The sequence below is a fragment of the Schistosoma haematobium genome, chromosome ZW (genome assembly GCF_000699445.3).
Source record: "Schistosoma haematobium chromosome ZW, whole genome shotgun sequence".
Taxonomy (NCBI): domain Eukaryota; kingdom Metazoa; phylum Platyhelminthes; class Trematoda; order Strigeidida; family Schistosomatidae; genus Schistosoma; species Schistosoma haematobium.
Genome location: NC_067195.1, coordinates 26,791,568 through 26,809,675, shown reverse-complemented (window position 1 = coordinate 26,809,675; position 18,108 = coordinate 26,791,568). Strand labels below are relative to the sequence as shown.

At 33.5% G+C, this 18,108-nt stretch overlaps 1 protein-coding gene across 2 annotated transcripts in view; it reads left to right on the top strand.

The window, feature by feature from the left end:
- Nucleotides 1–18,108, top strand: part of RMC1 (Regulator of MON1-CCZ1 complex) — a 54,200-nt gene that overhangs the window by 13,650 nt on the left and 22,442 nt on the right. The window contains exons 5-17 of one of the 2 annotated variants that reach the window (XM_051210860.1): nt 960–1,094; nt 1,803–1,909; nt 1,948–2,040; nt 2,087–2,192; nt 6,331–6,439; nt 7,795–7,845; nt 8,904–8,957; nt 10,803–10,861; nt 11,754–12,047; nt 12,833–12,931; nt 15,577–15,657; nt 17,147–17,251; nt 17,964–18,032. In XM_051210860.1, coding sequence (XP_051070877.1) covers nt 960–1,094; nt 1,803–1,909; nt 1,948–2,040; nt 2,087–2,192; nt 6,331–6,439; nt 7,795–7,845; nt 8,904–8,957; nt 10,803–10,861; nt 11,754–12,047; nt 12,833–12,931; nt 15,577–15,657; nt 17,147–17,251; nt 17,964–18,032 — 1,362 coding nt within the window. Of the gene's footprint in view, nt 1–959; nt 1,095–1,802; nt 1,910–1,947; nt 2,041–2,086; nt 2,193–6,330; nt 6,440–7,794; nt 7,846–8,903; nt 8,958–10,802; nt 10,862–11,753; nt 12,932–15,576; nt 15,658–17,146; nt 18,033–18,108 lie in introns of both variants that reach the window. The other variant, XM_051210859.1, reaches the window with a different exon arrangement.

The following is an 18,108-nucleotide window of genomic DNA, read 5'->3' as shown; positions in this document are numbered from 1 at the left end:
TGGTCAGTGCATGACATGGTGTCGTGTCATGAAAGAAAGCTGCAAAGGACTGGCTTCTGTCGGTCCTTCACGACTCCCTATTTTGTGTCCTACACAGTGGCTAGAGACGTTATCAGATATGGCTCAGAATAGAAGCCAGTGGTGATCCTGCTGTAACCTTCGTTTACTTTCTTCATAAAAGGTGATTGTGTCTCCCTTACCTGAAAGATTTCTTCTGATTGTAGCTTTCCGTTCCTTCACTATTACTATTATTATTAATACAGTACCTTAAACGAATCTCTTCGTTATTGTTCTCTTTTTTTGCGCTCCTTAGGTTTTTTTTTCTATTTCTCTTCGAATTCTCATTGTTTTGTGTGGCGCATATATATTGGCGCTCTCTTGTACCAATATTTATGTGTTCAAATAAATAAATATAGTTCGGTTACATCACGTTCTCTTCAAAATTTTATATTTTTGTCTTCAACTAACGTTCATTTTTTTACTCAACGATTGTCATTCATGTCTTACATGCCCGGGTACGGCTGAGGGTGAGGAGAGTCAGCTCTCTCTCCCGAAATGCTCTCATATGGTCATGAGTATACAGCCACTGTCAGGAGAGTCCTACTCACTAACTGTTCACGGTAAAGATGTGGTTTACGAACCTGAGATGACCGAAAGTGAGTGTCAGACGCTTTAAGCCAGTTGGTGGACACGGAGGGTTCACTTAGGAGAGTAGGGAAACCCTGATTCCAAATCAATGGTGCACATGGACTCCAGTATCCCGAGGGAACAAATGGTGTATGAAGTAATTGTTGGTCACCGTCTACCATGGGACTGCATCTCCTTACGTTGCTGCACTGCCTTGTGGATCAGATCTTTAGGTTGACGGCTGTGGTTGGTTTTAACTTTCCATTTTTCACCTTATTGTTTCTCCGTGTAAGTCAGCATTTCAAACCGTTCTTGTTTCTATATCATATTAGGTATTACCTGAGAAGAATACTCTACGCTTAAATAGTTATTTACCTCTGAACACTTGCTGGTTTTTATGGAACCCAGAGACACGTATTTGTATCACTTCAGACCAAGAGAAAAAACTACATATCTTTCAACTTAAGGTAAGATTCAGTTGAAATTTCTGTGTTTAAAATTCCGGCCACTATTCCGACTTTTCAACGTATACCATTTTCAGCGGAACTCAGTTATTTTTCTAAACAAAATTGTGTATGTCACTATCCTTTGTCGCATATGTGATGACTGGAGGAATCAACTGGAAAAACTCATGAGTCATCAGTCCATCGTATCGGCAAACAGTTAGTTTGATAATGTAGAAAGTAATAAACATTAAAGAGAAAGTCTTCCTTCATAAAGCCAAAATTTAAATAATTAAAAACATGTTTACACGGTATTTGTGTACCCCATGTTTTTAGAGTACTTTCAAGTTATATTAACCACTTAAGGAGTTTTAATCAGATCCAAAATGAATCAGTCGACAAATAAGCTTATTGGAATTCATATTTATTAATTAGAAATTGTAATAATGAATAAGAGGTGAATTGTACTACATATTTTATTCATTCAGTCACATAAAAATATCAAAATTTGATTTTGAATCAATCTTTCTCAATCAGTAAATATTCATATTTGTTTCAGTATTTTCTTTATTAGAAGATTGTAAACCCACATAATCTTCATTGACAACAGATTGGAAATTAAAGTATTTTTTCGCTCATTAAAGATATTTTTGAACAACAAGGTTACTGCTAATTTCGTTAACTTTTTATTTTAGATTGAAAATCTTCAATAATCTTTTTCCTATCTCATAGACACCCGGCACAATCACAAAAGGACCAAAGTTTCTGTCTCCTACATCGGTAGGGGCCAATGGTGATACCATATCGATTGAACAGAAACACTGTTTTTTAGCTTTATTGTAAGTAGGTTCTTGTACTTTTTAACTTTTCTTTTCAGATATGAGGATTTGTACTTTGGTACTCTTCGCTACGTAAAGCTACATAACGAACCAAATCTTACCCGAACTATTAGTTTTTATACTTTAAAAATGTGAGCATTCTGTTTCTGGAGTTTATTGGATCCCTTTTTATTTTAGAGAAGATCCCATCGTATTGACACACCTCGTAATTTTAGATTTTCAGGGTCCTGTGTCATTCAGTGTATTGGATAACCTGTTCATGGTACACTATCAGAGCAGAAAGGTGTGTATATACAGTTATATTCTCTTGTGAAATATTTCACTGTTTTATTCTCATAATTATATGGTCTCATGCCAGTTACTGCAGTGGTCATTACACATAATGTTCATTGCGTGGACTGGGTTTTCGTTAGATTAATCCTCTAAAAATAGATATACCGGTGGTGTGTTTTACTCGTATTTTTCAACTTAATAATAAAACGATGTCTTGTTATTGGTATTGCTTCCTTGCTTTGTGTAATGGAAGTGCTTCATCTAAATACATCAATATAGGTATTGGAATAAGAGAAATCTCGTTTCTAGATGCTGATCTCCAGCTAGTTATTGTTCAACGTTAAATGTAATCATGTTTAAGAAAAAGAATTCAGCGAAGAAAATTTTCTTTTCGACGAAATCATTTACTTAAGCTGTACATTCGTATATATAGTTATATGGCAAATGTATGTCTATAGAAGGATATAATGGATTGTATCACAAAAATGGATTCGACAATAAATAACAAATGAGGTTAACGTACTAATCAAGGGGTAAGGAAGAACAAAATTTAAGGGTCAGATAATAGTCCAATTGACAGATATGAAGAAAAACGACAAAACAACAAAGGTCATAATAATAGACTGAATAATAATCAAGAAGACTTGTAAAAGGTAATAATAATAAATGATTAGAGTTTAAAGTGCAAAATAGTAATAATAAAAGCGCATTAAAAAAACACCTAGAAACATACCCATTAAGGGAATTAGGGCCAGGGAAGGATGAGAGGTTGGACAAATCGTTTTTGCACGCAAAGTTCAGGCTTTAGTTTGTGGATTGCCAATGCCTCTGCGGTGCATAAAATATTGATTCGAACCCCCTTCGATCCAGTTACTTTGACTCTGTAAACTATCTTAAACGAAGAGTCTTTTGGAGCGATATGTCCACAGTTGATTAAGTGCTCCTGTATAGAACTCGTGATTGTTTTTCGCTCCCCTTTCAAGAGCCAAGCCGGATAATGTTCCGAGATGCGTTTGGATAATGATCGCTTTGTGCGGCCTATGTAACATACCCCACATGAGCAAGTAAATTTATAGATACACATTGAAGTGGCCCAAAGCGAAAGTTTGTCCTTAACACACCCCAGAATGGTAGGTCGGCTAGAGAAGATGATTCGAAGTTTAGCTGCGTGGAATGTTTTATTCATTGATTTCGAAATCCGTTTATTTAGGATTTCAGCAGCTGTATCTCCCTTAAATTCCATATTCATAAATAGAGTTTTTTTCTCTACTGTCAATGCTTTGTCATGAGGTCTAGGTACCAAGTTTCTACCGATGAATCTCGGTGGATAACCATTTTTGATGTGGGTCTGTCGAAGATAAAATAGTTCCCCATCTATTGTGTCATTGGAACAAATTCGCCTGATCCTTGAGGATAAAGAATGAATTAAATTCCTTTTTCTAATTAATGGAACCCAACTGTGGAAGTTCGTGTATTGTCCATTCCAAGTGGGTTTTCTGTATATCGATCTCTGTAATAAACCGTCAGGCATTCTTTTTAAATGGATATCAAGGAAATGAAATTCTTGGTTTGTCTCTGCTTCTAAGGTGAATTGGATTGATGGGTGGCAGTTATTGAAAATATTCAAAATATCATTGAGGTCACTATCTTCTTCGCAAATAATGAAAGTGTCATCCATATATCTTTTACATAAATGAAATCTTTCAATTATTGGTCGAAGTACCGAATTTTCTAGGTTCGTCAGAAAACAATCAGCCAGGAGAGGACCCAATGGAGAGCCCATTGTAACTCCATCTATTTGTTTATAGAAAACATCATTAAATCTGAACTGCACGTTGAGCGTACATCGTAGAATTAGTTCTTTAAGGTAATGTTTCGGGATACACATATCAAGATTATTGTTTTCAATATAGTCACATAAAAAGCAAATGGTTTCTGTGAGGGGAACATTTGTAAAAAGAAAAGTGACGTCTAATGAGAACATTTTCTTACCGGATACATTGATATTTCTAATGGAGTCGACAAAGTCAAAGGAATCAAGAGAATTGTGTTTGTTGATATGATTTTTAACAGGTTGTAGAATGTTAACTAACCATTCACTCCAAAAGACTCTTCGTTTAAGATAGTTTACAGAGTCAAAGTAACTGGATCGAAGGGGGTTCGAATCAATATTTTATGCACCGCAGAGGCATTGGCAATCCACAAACTAAAGCCTGAACTTTGCGTGCAAAAACGATTTGTCCAACCTCTCATCCTTCCCTGGCCCTAATTCCCTTAATGGGTATGTTTCTAGGTGTTTTTTTAATGCGCTTTTATTATTACTATTTTGCACTTTAAACTCTAATCATTTATTATTATTACCTTTTACAAGTTTTCTTGATTATTATTCAGTCTATTATTATGACCTTTGTTGTTTTGTCGTTTTTCTTCATATCTGTCAATTGGACTATTATCTGACCCTTAAATTTTGTTCTTCCTTACCCCTTGATTAGTACGTTAACCTCATTTGTTATTTATTGTCGAATCCATTTTTGTGATACAATCCATTATATCCTTCTATAGACATACATTTGCCATATAACTATATATACGAATGTACAGCTTAAGTAAATGATTTCGTCGAAAAGAAAATTTTCTTCACTGAATTCTTTTTCTTATTCAATGACACTATGGGTTATTTTAGTAATCATGTTTATCACTCCTCATTTAATCTCCTATATCCGAATCCTTTGTTAATAATAGATTATAAACGAATCTTCCCTTCTCAATAGCTAATGGATTAGGGATGTTAAGATGTTGCTCTTTAAGCTGACTTGGATGTTGTGTGTACGTAGTTTCATTAATTTTCGATTGCCTTAAGTGTTTATCATGTGCTTCTCCGTTTGTTAGGTACTCATAAAACATATTTTTCTAAGATAGAAAAAACATGTGGTTAGTTTTGTCTCTATATCACAATTTTTAAAACGTTACTCTGATCATAATTCTTGCAAGGTAGATAATCCTGGATATGGGGAAGCATCATCCAAGGAAGTTGAGCACTTACAACATATTCCATTTGTCTCCGTTTCCAGATTGCTCCGAACGCTCGTGATCTCAGAGATAGTCGGTAACCAAAGTGTCTAAGAGAACGAGCCAAAAGAGTAAATCTCTAAAATGACTTTTTATCGACTTCATTCTAACGTCCAAACATACCCGGTAAAAACCTTTACGTTTCGACGTATATTGAATGGACATTTTTAGTAACATTTTTCAAAACCGTTTACAGATTAGATCTTTGTATATTTTTGGAACTGCGTTTATGCATTAAAAATCTTCATTGTGTTTCATATTTCTATATCTTCTATGCACACCGTTGTATTAAACAAGTAAATGTAGTACAAGGTTTCTCGCGTATACGAAATAGCTGACTTAATGTGTTGCACTACTCTGAAGAAGTGGCTTGAAATGAATCACGGAATGTCGGAATTTAAATGTTTTTGCCTTCTAAGTAATTTAAAAATATATAATCATTTTATTTGTTATTTTGTATGGTTTCTTACTGAATGAGAAGTTTAGGCATCACACTTAGTTTATAAAATTGAGTTGTGTTTATTTAGTCGTATTTTGAATGGCATAATATTCCACTTTTAGTGGATCGTAAAGTAAACATTTTGCCGAGAATTATATGCTTACCATGTTGTTTACGTCTTACACAAAACCTATAGATTGTTATAATGTGCGGTAAAATTGTTCCTTTAATATTGTCAAGATAAGTAAGAAACTACCAGTAGTCCTTTCTAAAAAACTTTATCCATAAATGTAGAGATCACCTGGCTTAATCTACACATTAATTCATTTTGACAAGAAGTTTAGACTTTGTGGTATAAGTCACATAATAAATTATTTTAGTTTCATCGTGTCACTTTAGATTAAATATCATGCTTCATTTTTGAATAGATTATGGTAAAAGTACATACTCAGAAAATGTTTTTAATCCAGATTTATCACTAATCATGCATGTATCTTTTTCCAGATGAATTACTTTCAATCTGTCTTTTATCATCTCTGTCAACTAACATCTCTATTGGGCTGCTACCTACAAATTTTCGAAGTTTTAAACTATTGTGATGTTTCTATTTTTCCCGTATTATTATTTTTTTTTTTACCAGGTTACGTCAGTTTTTGATATCGCCCTTAATGGAACCGTTCGCAATGTAATTCATCATTCACCTATATTACGTGATATTTCGATTGCACCATTCAGTCTTTTCACTAAAAGTGCGTATCTCCTGCTCAACAATTTCTTGATAAAATGCATATGTTTAGTTGAAGAAGTTTTGTGGAGATTGGTTTGATTTATGGGTTGTATTCATCACAGGTTTATCACAACTAAGATACCACTAAAAACCTGGGAGGACTGAATATCTGTTCTGTGTGCTGTCTATATTAATGAGTTCGTACTTCAACTTCGACAACAATCAGTAACTTATTTAACACAATGTAAATAAGAGTATTGATTTAGTAATTAAATTGTTCGTAGACCACTTGTAATATAACTAGATAATCGTCCAATTCAATGGAATGGAGTTAAGTGGTGATTCGTACAATTAATATAGGTGATATAATCGATTTTTTAAACAGATAGACACATGAACAACCACATTATGTAAAAAATAACACACGAGTTCTGAATTAGTTACGTAAAATAGGACGAGATAACTAATAGGACTAGAATGACGCATTTAGTTGTCATATAATTCTGTAGTATGGCATGTAGTTTAAGTCAGTAGAGTGTGTATTGAGTTGCCATTTAAACTCATCACTGTTAGATCTTAAAAATCTGCGAAACATTTTTATCGATCTATATTTTTTTGTCACTTAACTTCCATAGCACACACTATTGCACAGTGGTTCAAGAAGTAATATCTACTTGAAGTGGTCCAGATTGTGCTTGTACTGCACTGTCAGTTAATAGTAGTATTATAGTACAGAACAAATACATTTTTGTAAGTACTCGGTGCTGTCTGTTCTTGGAGTGTATTAGATTAAACATTTTTTATCTGTTTTGATGTTCATCACTTCTACATGCTACGTTTACATATTTTTCTACAAACGTAACTAAACCACCAATTATGGGCTCTTTACCCTACCATGTATGCTTTATAGCAACTTTTGTCCATATAACCCTGATTTCCGAGGCACTCTAGGAAAATATAAATATATATATTGCATTCGAACTTGAAATTGAGCAGTTCTAGATGACGAGTATACGAAAATATTGGTGTTCAGTGACGTTCATTTTCATATTCGAATTCGGTTGTATGCACTTCATTTTCTGTGAATACTCAATGACCAAACTGTAACCATTGAATATTATAACTCATTATCAGTCATTTAGAAATATGCTAAATGCCGTAGTAAAAAGCTCAAACTACCAAATTTGGTGAAATTCGATCATATCTTCTTGTAGGTATTCGCATCTCTTAATTTTTCCTTTTATGGGTTGACTTAAGTTTCTAAATGTATCTCACATTGTCAATGTTTTATTACATAATAATCTGCAAATCAGTGTTAATAGCTCTTTTTGGGAACCGTAAACTATCTGCTTAACGTATTTTAATTTTGCTTTTCAGTCATTCCCTCATTATCAACAAACTTGGATGCTCAAATTCCTATCGATTTATGTATCCTTGATATAAATGTAAATCTCATTCTGTCTATTTTCGGTTTTACAATTTGTAACCTTCAAAATAATGAGTTGCTAGGGTTATTTTATTTGCCATGATTCCGTAAACCCTTCAAAGTTACAACTAACCTAGTGGTGTCATTAAGTTTGATTTGCTTAACCTATCATCCACCAAATTTGTAACGACCAGAAATGCTCGAGTTTTCGAACCGTAAGCTGCAATACCCAATTTTCTAGTTAGTGACATACACTACTTGATATTGCATAAACATCATGATTTGATAAACAAGTATGGTACCAGTTTGTTATTAAACAGGTATGAAGGTGTAGATCATACAGTATAATTAAATAGTTTTAGGAAGTGGGCTGTACAGTCAGTTTTCGTTCTGGAAATCGAATACAACCAAGGCATAAAAATATCATTTGCAAGAAATATTAAAAACTATAAAACTAATTACCCATCAGAGAATAATGATGTATCCTGTGACGGAAAGAACACGGTTTTACCATACTGGCTAGCTAATTTTAGTACACTCAAACGTGAATTACAGGCTAATAAGTTCAAAAAACATAAAGAATCGTGAATGTTAACTACCCGCTGAGAATCGTAGGGACTTCCAACAAACTGGAAACGTACTTCAATCCATAAAGGAACAATTCAAATCAATTAGTTCAAGCAAAGATAGTCAAAAAGCGATAAATCAGTATGGCAGCCGCTATAACCAGAGGCCAAAAAAGCACTATCAGCTAAAATGTACCAAAAAAGAAATAATACTGTAGAAGAAACGCAGTTGTAAATAAATATGTACCCTAACCTTGTCCTGTATCGAAGATTAAATATGATATACGAAAAATAGATAGATTAGAAGAAAAACCTAGTGATCAAGGTGAAACAAAATACTGATTTCATATATTATGCATGTATGAAGGATTTTCCCACTCTTACATACGCACACACAAATACCAGAAAATCTTACAATATTATTAAGTTTCTAATCATGCTCCTTAATTTTACCATTGTGTAACAAAACTCCTTAACCTTACATATTCTCGCAGATTCAATGAATTGGATTATTCACCTGTGCGGTGTTGTAATTGACAACAGTCTCGGTGAGTGTTATTATTATGTTAAATTATCCGGCAGAAGTTCTGTAGCCTATCCGGCAATTTGTTCCTTTCTTGAGTTAACGGAGTGTACTTGAAAAATTTCTAACTTGGGATCGCTAGAAACTTATTTAAAGAATTGTTTAATACACTAAATGTACATACCAAATGAACAAAAGCTGTCGGTTAAGTAACGCAATCACGGTTGCATAACTTCATAATTACTATCAATGTTCAAAGTCAGCTTCAAATAACTTATTTCGTATCCAAGTTTGATTGTTTTATTTTGCATATGCATACACAAACAAAGCGACAACTTACAAAGAAATAAAGGAGAGAGGAGTAGTACAAACTGAAAATAAATGAACAAGAGTGGTTTTTCATGAGAGATACAGTTCGGTTGAAAGTACAGCTCGAAAGACTTCTTTCAGTTATGGAAGTTCATTTCATTTCTATGAAAAATGTAGTCAAAAACCATATCTGTATTGTCTATATCTTCTACTCTGAGCTATATCTGAAAACACCGCAAGCTTATGGACTGTATGGACTCTAGAATCCGAAAGAATCGTGACTCACTAATAAATCCCATTCCCACACAAAGCCATCATAGCACAACTCTTTCTTATAAACTGCCCACCTCCCTGCTTTTTCAATCCAATCCCGGAAATCTTGTTGGGAGCTTTCAGCCACCTGATATCTCAACCGAGTGATCACAATGTCGAACCACTTAAGTGATCACACTCCAACTTGATCAATAGAATTAGATCAGCACGAAAGGACTAGACAAACAGGACACTGATTACATCTCAGTGATTAGTCAGTTGTTAAGTTAGTGCTGTTTAAACGTAGTTTGTATCAGCTGTTTTCTTCCTAAACAATACTATAAGCAGTTGTGGGATAATTCAAGTGGTTACCACCTCTTGACCGGCAGCTTTTTAAAATTATTTTTATACTCATCACTTTAGCTTTTAATATTGCCAAATAATGTAAGTAGAATCTTTTTTTTTGAAGTATTGTTCACAGTATACATTTAGTATGGGAAGATTTGGCAGTCATATATCATTTATTCTGGGTTACTCGTGTTAACATCTCTTCACTTAATATCATTTTCACGATAAGGTAAAGTTAAAAAACTTAATAAGAATATATATTATTTCACGATGTTCAAAAGCTGTTCCGTTGTGAACAAATACGGTAAAAATTCCCAATTGGACAACAGATCATTCTGTCTAAACGTTTTCTTTTTTATGTTTTCTCATTGATGTCCCATTCGTCAGCATACTCGTTGCAAACAGAAGTATGTACATTCTTCATCAGTAGCAAAAATTTAGGATAAATGTATAAAAATTACTTCAACAACTAGGTACTGGATTCGAATTATATTTCAACAGCTCCGGTTTATGTCTTCAGCCCATTAGATGTAGCTCATTCTGGTGTTTGAACCCACTTCTCGTCATTATGTAGATCTTTCACTTCATCAGTGTGTTCTAGTTTGTCGGAGTTAACTATTCTTTAAGTAAACTAATTATTCCTTAATACATCAACTTGTTCAGACCTGATTTTTGATTGATCAAATATTATTCTTGCATTGTTCCGTTGTACTATTTAAACTTGAATTAATTTTAATTTGGTTATTTATTCTCTGAAGAAGTGACTTACACTAAGTCACGAAACGTCAGAAAATCCAATTTTCTACTCATTGGGATATTACAAATATATTATTTTTATTTATAATTATTCCTTAATACGTCCGTTTAAGTATATATTTATCAACATACCAATTTGTCTAGATTGGATATTCAAGCATTTTTGTAGTTCTTTTGATTGTTTTCGTTCAAACTCTTCTTCTAGGTTGCTCATGGCTGTTATGCTTGAATACTATGGTTTTTCCAAAACTAATTGCTAATCACGTGAGTTTTGTTTGTCTATTTTTGTCTGAAAAGACCTATAGATTTTTCACTAAGGTGCTCGTCTTAGTAGTTAATTGATTACTGATTTACCATAATTTTCGTCCACTAAAGGCTTATGCATTGAATTATTTGGAACATCTTTGCAATTGCGTTTAAAGCTTTTTACATATTACTGGTAGATTATTTATGGATCTAATGTTGCGATCTCCTTTGTACGATGTTTCTTTTCATTGTTAGTCAAAATTCTGTTATTTGTTAACCTTCAAACCCATTGTTAGCTGTTCATAATTTTTAGGCTACTTCACTTTTGTCAATCATAATGAGGCCACTTTCTCACCCAAATATTTCGTCTATATTTTCCATCATGTAAATCACTAATAGTGGTCAAATTCACAGTGTTCTGTTGCTTTACGTAAGTCAGTTCCGTAGTACCCTCTTTGTAAAATAATAAACACACCAAGTATTCTATGCTTTCCGAAGCAGCTCATTTTGTTTCCTGATCAGATTCTCACCATGCTTAAAATGCACAAGATATTTTATTGCGTTAGGTTGGTTTGAGCAGTTTTTTTGTATGTCCAACTATTCGTTCTTAGCGTCTGTGACAAGTGTTCGTCTATGTAGGATATTTACATACTTTCTAGTGTCCACTAATTCTCGTTTCCTTGGTGTTATAAGTAAAGCGGGACAGTTTTTTTAACATTTTCTAGATGAACCACAAGTCATTGTAAAGCGTTCTAGTCAGTGAAGTTTACTTTTTCGCTTATCTATATTGAACTGTGTTTCTATAGGCGGAATAAGGTCAATAGTTTAACATCCTGTAATACTTAGTGATTTCTTTATTTGGTAAAACTAAGAACATTGATTATTCAATTTGGGTGTTATTACTTTACAGAACCTAGTTGTGGATTTTCTACTTCATCGATCCAGTGGCAAAAGTGTACTGTTAGAGTACTGCTCTAAATTGGCGTTAGACAGTATCGAAGAGGTTACTTCCAATGTTGACAAACCTCTGAACTACAAATTCGATGGATATGGGTTGAATCAACGACTAGATCAGTTTGCGTTCGTCTTTAAACGGATTTGTGAAGTGGGCTACTGTGGGACAAACGTCATGAGTAAATTGCTCACTGATTCTGATCGTAAAATGCCAAGTGCTTCGGAAGCATCATGCCATTGTTCTATAGCTGTGAGTGATGCTTTAAATTTAATGTGGATAAATACATTTTTATTGCCAATACTTCGAAGACTTTACTTGAATCATATTCAGCTCCTGCATATTTTCCTCTATTGTACCGATTTAATTCAGGTAGTTTCATCACACATAAGCCACTACCTCAAATACATCAGAAATAAAACTTACGATCCGAAATCGTTCACCGGTGATGAATGAAAAAATAGACATTTTACTTGTGGCCATTTGCACATTTTTCAAATATTGCAAATGAAACTGTTCAATAAACACCAGTCACACTTCCTTTATTTGTTTTTTATTCATATTTCCTCACTTATGATCATAGTTTGATGAGTATTCATAAAATGTCATAGCTGATAAAATTTGGAGGTAACATTTTAAAGGTTATTCATTTCTCTATTTTAGATGCATCTATAGCTTTCCGAACTTTAGGGTGTTTTGGAATATGACTGGTCACCGATGTTTATATACGTTTTTAATTAAATAGGTTTGATTTTCAGGTAAATGTTAAAGTAAATAGTTAATACATCAACTAATTAGGGACTCTTCTCTCAGATAGTAGGATATTGTTTGAATCAAACCAGGGGTAGTTATCCATTCTTCTGATGACCCTAGTTTAAGCAAACTTTACTGGTTCAGTATGAGAAGAGTTTCTGTTTAAATGTATTGGAAAGCAGACTTTAAGATTTACTACCTCTTTATATAGATATTTTTGTTTTTTCATTTTGTTCCTCACACTTTTAAAAGGACTTCAAAGTTTTCATATTTTCTTTCGACAGAAGACAATATCCAAAGGCGTACATGCGGGTTCGTCAACCTACATCATTTCCCAACCTGAAATATATTCACATTTATTTTTAAAGAACCAAGGTGTTGAGGTAAGTGAGTTTGATTAGTTTTCGAACTCATACTAATTAAAATAATATTGTTCAAACCTGTAAGTCTTTATTTAATCACCGGCCATTCACCTTTGAATGAGAGAATATACGGTTTTCTATTTTGTTATTAGGCTTTAAACGGAACAATGAATATATTTCTGTGATGAAAACCGGTTACATTTTAAATTTTCCCACAGAAAATCAAAGCGAAAGTTTTTTATGACCATCCAAATATATATGAGGAATTCTGACGCAGACACTTAAATATCTAATTTTTCAAATAGGATTTGTCATGTAACTGATATCTGTAAACAGTTAAGACAAGAATTTAGGTGGTAATGTTTCATGAGATAAGCTGTTAAAATATCACCAGTTACCGGTTTTCATGACGTTATCTTACTTTTTGTCACATGTTTATAGAATATTGAATTGTTTCGTAAAAATGTGGTAAAAATATCTCAAGTTATTTGGTATTTTTTAGTTAATGTTATTATATCCGTGCGAAGATTAAATCACGAGTAACTTCTGATATATTAATTGACCAATATTATCTGTGCATTCTTATGGTACAACTATTCAATAATTAGATCATGTATATTTATATTCATCTTATTATAAGCTTTATTTTGACCTATAATTTATAATTGTACGATTTACTGTTCTTAAGCTATGTTCAGTTTATTGACTACTGCCTCCCACGTTCACAGTCACTTTTTGGCTTTATTGTGCACAAATGTTATTTCCTACTTTATGGTGCGTTGCGGTCTGTTTGTTTGATATATAAACCCAGTAAGTCTGAAATAAATAATTCGATCTGATCCGATTCGATTCGCATATTGCAAGCTGGTATTTGGTGTTCTGGTCTCAAGTGGACGGGCTAGGCAGACATAGGACCAATAAGGACACTAGACTTCCCTTACCGGTCGAAAGTCATTGGTTTGGCACAGTGCTAAGATTGTATAAGTCGTATTTTGATTGGTGGATAAATCACGTGATAAAAGCCGGACATAAAGTCACAACAAATGTGAAGTTCCTTTTTGTAACCATAATCTGTGGTATATTTCTCTGGTGCATATCTTCGTATTGATTTCGCTGTTCTCTGATTGGATTTTACCACTTCTAGTTCGCTAATTTTACTGTCCCAAGGTCATGTTTGTTGCTATATGTTCAAATTTGTTCTTGTTGAACATCTAGCTTTTTTTCACTCATGCCTTCTTGGGTTTCATCATTTAGGGATTATAGTTGAAGTGTTGTGCGTAACAGTTCCTGAGACATTGAGTTCAGAACAGTTTTTGTTCCTATTACGGAAATTACGATTGTTCTTAATTAGCATTAACCGTAGACCTAACCAAACCAATCTCTAGATAAAACGGGAAGTAGTGAGTTTTTTTAAAATTTCGCTTAGAGTTTTTGTGGTGAGGCGTCATTCTGTTGCAATGAAATTGTTGTAGACCTTTTCAAGCAGAAACTGAACCAAAGAAATAACTTGTTTTTCTCCGTCTCTTTCGGTTTACGATCCATTAGCATAGTCCTAAATCAGTTAATACTACTATCCGAGAAAAGACTTCGCTATTCACTTAGTGATCAATTACTTTTATTTGTATCTATCTGAAAAATAGACCTTTCATCTCTCTCATAACCGTATCACGTACTAATCAAACAAATATATTCAAGCAGTATATCCCCAAACCAAACTTAAGTGATAACGCTTTTTTTTCTGTTTTCCTACTATTGTTCACATAAATCAATAGTTTTTTATTCTTGTCCCATTAGTTACTTGGCTTTGATTATTGTGCTTACTAATATAGTGTATCTACTGTTTCATTTGTAAAGCTTATGAGTTACAGAACTTGTTACTACTACATTTAGTTCATGCATCCTTCTAATGATTCGATTCTGTATCCAGTTAGATAAAATATCTTATTCTTGGACGGTGTTGCTGTTTTAAAATTTTCCACCCAGTATCCTCTAAAGGAACAAATGCTTCAGACTGTTTTCACTTCTTGTTATAACTTGTGGGTTTGTGCCCCTATCAATGTATAACGTAATGATACCGCCAATTAGAGAACAGTGATCTATCGACCGGACCAATGACGCATAAACCTGTACGAGCAGTCCAGAGTCCTTATCGGTCCAGCTTCCTGCCTAGCCCCACCTGCTAAGTCCAGAACACCAATCTCAGCCTCTGCGACATGAATCATGTATGTCAAACATACTGGGTTTGTATACAAACCAAACAGACCACATCGTACCATAAAATAGGAAACAACATTTGCACAAGATTTAGCCAAATTTGGTTGTGAATGTAGGAGACTGTAATTAATAGACTGGGGATAACTTAAGAACGGTAAATCGTATAATAATAGTTTATGGGTCAAAATAAAACTCATAATAAAAGGAACATGAATATGAATAGTTTAGTTACTTAGCAACCATACAATAAAAATATGTGTATAGTATTTGTCCAGAAATGCATTCCAACAGTTACCATTCATTATTCTTATCGGGATATAACACTTCTGTGTGTTTTTTTTTCGAAATATCCTAGCTTTCAGATAATTATTCAAACCATAAATAACTTCTATTTTGTAAACTTATTTTGAATGCAACTTAACGAATGCTTTGCTGGTCTTTCTTATTTATAGAGACTAGAAGTCCGTAAATTGTTTCGCTCTATACTGATTGAATATATTCGCATATTTTCAGAGCACGACATTTGTGTAGATGTGAGTATCATCAATTTTTAGTGTTATAATTAAAATAGTTTTATCTAGCTAAACTTGTTAGTTGCACCATATAGAATTATGCTAAGTAGAGACATGAAGTAAGAAAAAATGATTACAACTGTGCTTACAACATTTGTATCGTTAGATAAGTATATATAATTATATCTCAAATGAACCCATATTTACTGTTTATAAAAGCTTATGTTTCCATTCAGTGTTTTTGACGGATTCTTAATAAATAAGTGATGGTAACCTCTGTCAGTGGTCAATTACCACCTGGCATTTTCATGGCTATGTTCTACAATTATGAACCTTCTAATAGAAAGATTAACCACTCTTCAGATAAAAGGCGATATATGATTTTTTCGTGGGATACGCTGGGACTTTTACTGCAAATTTTCTCGCTCCACAGAGTTTTCATCTCACTATTTCGGATTTGCCAGTCAGCTGCCAACGTTGACTGTTCATATACGAGAAGTAGGAATTTTCAGGAAGATACTAAAAGGTTTTGACTTGGCAGTACAACCAAATAGTATTTCCTAAGACTTTTCTCAGTATCATCCTAAGCTGTTTTTTATCAATACATATCAATATGATGTGTTTCATGTCCACTGTTTATTTTAAACCGGAGTTAAGAAAAAAAGTAGACCCTTGTTATGCTCGTGACTAAATGATTGATAGGGAAATATGATTAAAATTCCTTTTGGAATTTATGTTATGTCAGTTAAGGTTGTCTACTTCTAAAAACTACTAGAAATAAGAAGCATCGAACAGTCGTTTAGCTTTTCCCTTTAAATCCTCATTTTTGTCACCTTACAGGATTTCTCAAGAGACAATCAGACCCTGCATTGGTCACGTTACAATTTACTCAATGGATCGGAATCCAAAGAGCTACATTTACCAGTTTCACTTATCTTTTGTGTATTTTCGGACTGTGACTAGCAGTGGCGTCCAGGGTGCACATCTTACCCTATGTATAACACGTTATATGGACAAATTAGCATCCTAATTTTTACATGTACACTGAAATTCGGACTAAATATCTATCTGTTTGAATACCAACTGACGAGTCCCAGCTTGGAAAAAGTACACGTCACTGATTCCACTGCCAGTCACAACTGAAAAGCATATCAGAAACGTATATACTTTTGCAATACTGGAGTATCCGTGTGGGTTGCATGTGTGGTAACAGAGATTGCTCTGATAAAATTCGGAATGTGAACAGCTCAAAAACATTGATATCTGAAAATTTGTCACATACGTTGTCACTATTATAACGTATTATAATATGAAGGTGAATAATCGACAGTGATACTTTCTAATCTGCCTTAGTTATATGTTTTGTCTATCTTAAATTCCACGCCAGATGTTTTGAATGTGAAGTGACCTTTACACTTCCAAATTCTCGTCACATAATGAGATGATTCTGCACTTTTTTTCTCACATTTAAATCTTTATTGACGTTTTTTTCGAAATAATTTCTTTTCAGCATTGTTTCTACGAAATGCTCGTCAATCTCACCGCCAGAGTGGGGGATTATACACAACTCAGTTTTTATATTCAAAGTCGTCTACTTGCTGATTCAAAGCCTACCGTAATACCTTATCTTATAAAAATGAGAATTTTGAGTTATTGGTTTTCTGACTTGTTGTAATTTGTTCGTAAATAGTTGACTGATTCTAGCAATTTACTATTTCTTCCAATACGTATTTGTAGTTCGTCCAAGATTCCATTTGTTTATTGTCATGGTAACCACTTTTTGTAATTTTAGTTCTAACTTATTGTTGATTAATCTGCACTAGCTGTATCTTAAGGAACACTGGACGGTTGTTAGTAATCGCTTATCGTAACTTAGTTAATGAGAGTAAATTCAGGATAGTTAAATTTTATTCTTCAATGTATTTTGTTAACTATAGTATTTATCATCATCAAGCATAAAGTGCTTTTTGTAGCGTACGAATATTTGATCGTGTTTAGAAAAGCAAAACAATTTTATGGTATTTTCATGATATTATTCATAGCTTTAACCTTTGTAACCAGAACGTGTGTTTATTCCGTAATTCTATGCAGGGGTTAGCTATTTTTTATTTCTTCTGTAGACTATGTACATCATATTTTAAAGCAGAAAGTTTTAATTCTTGAGAAAACCTTTAGATGATGTTCTGTTTTATTTTCCTCAAATACGACTTTCTAGTTGGGTTCACTTTGCACTTTAGAGACCAAACGTTTGCTAATTCTTAAAATCATTTTTTTCTGTTTCATAGAAATTGACCATATCTTGTTATCTAGTGTATGACTTTTTGTAGGCACTTCAACTGCTTTCTTTGGAAAGTGTGTATCCCGCAGCAGGACAACTTGGTATTGATATGCTAAAGGTAGGTCACCAATCCACTTTTTGATTACATGAGCTGAAGTCAATAGCGATTGTATGTTGAAATTTAAAAAAAAACA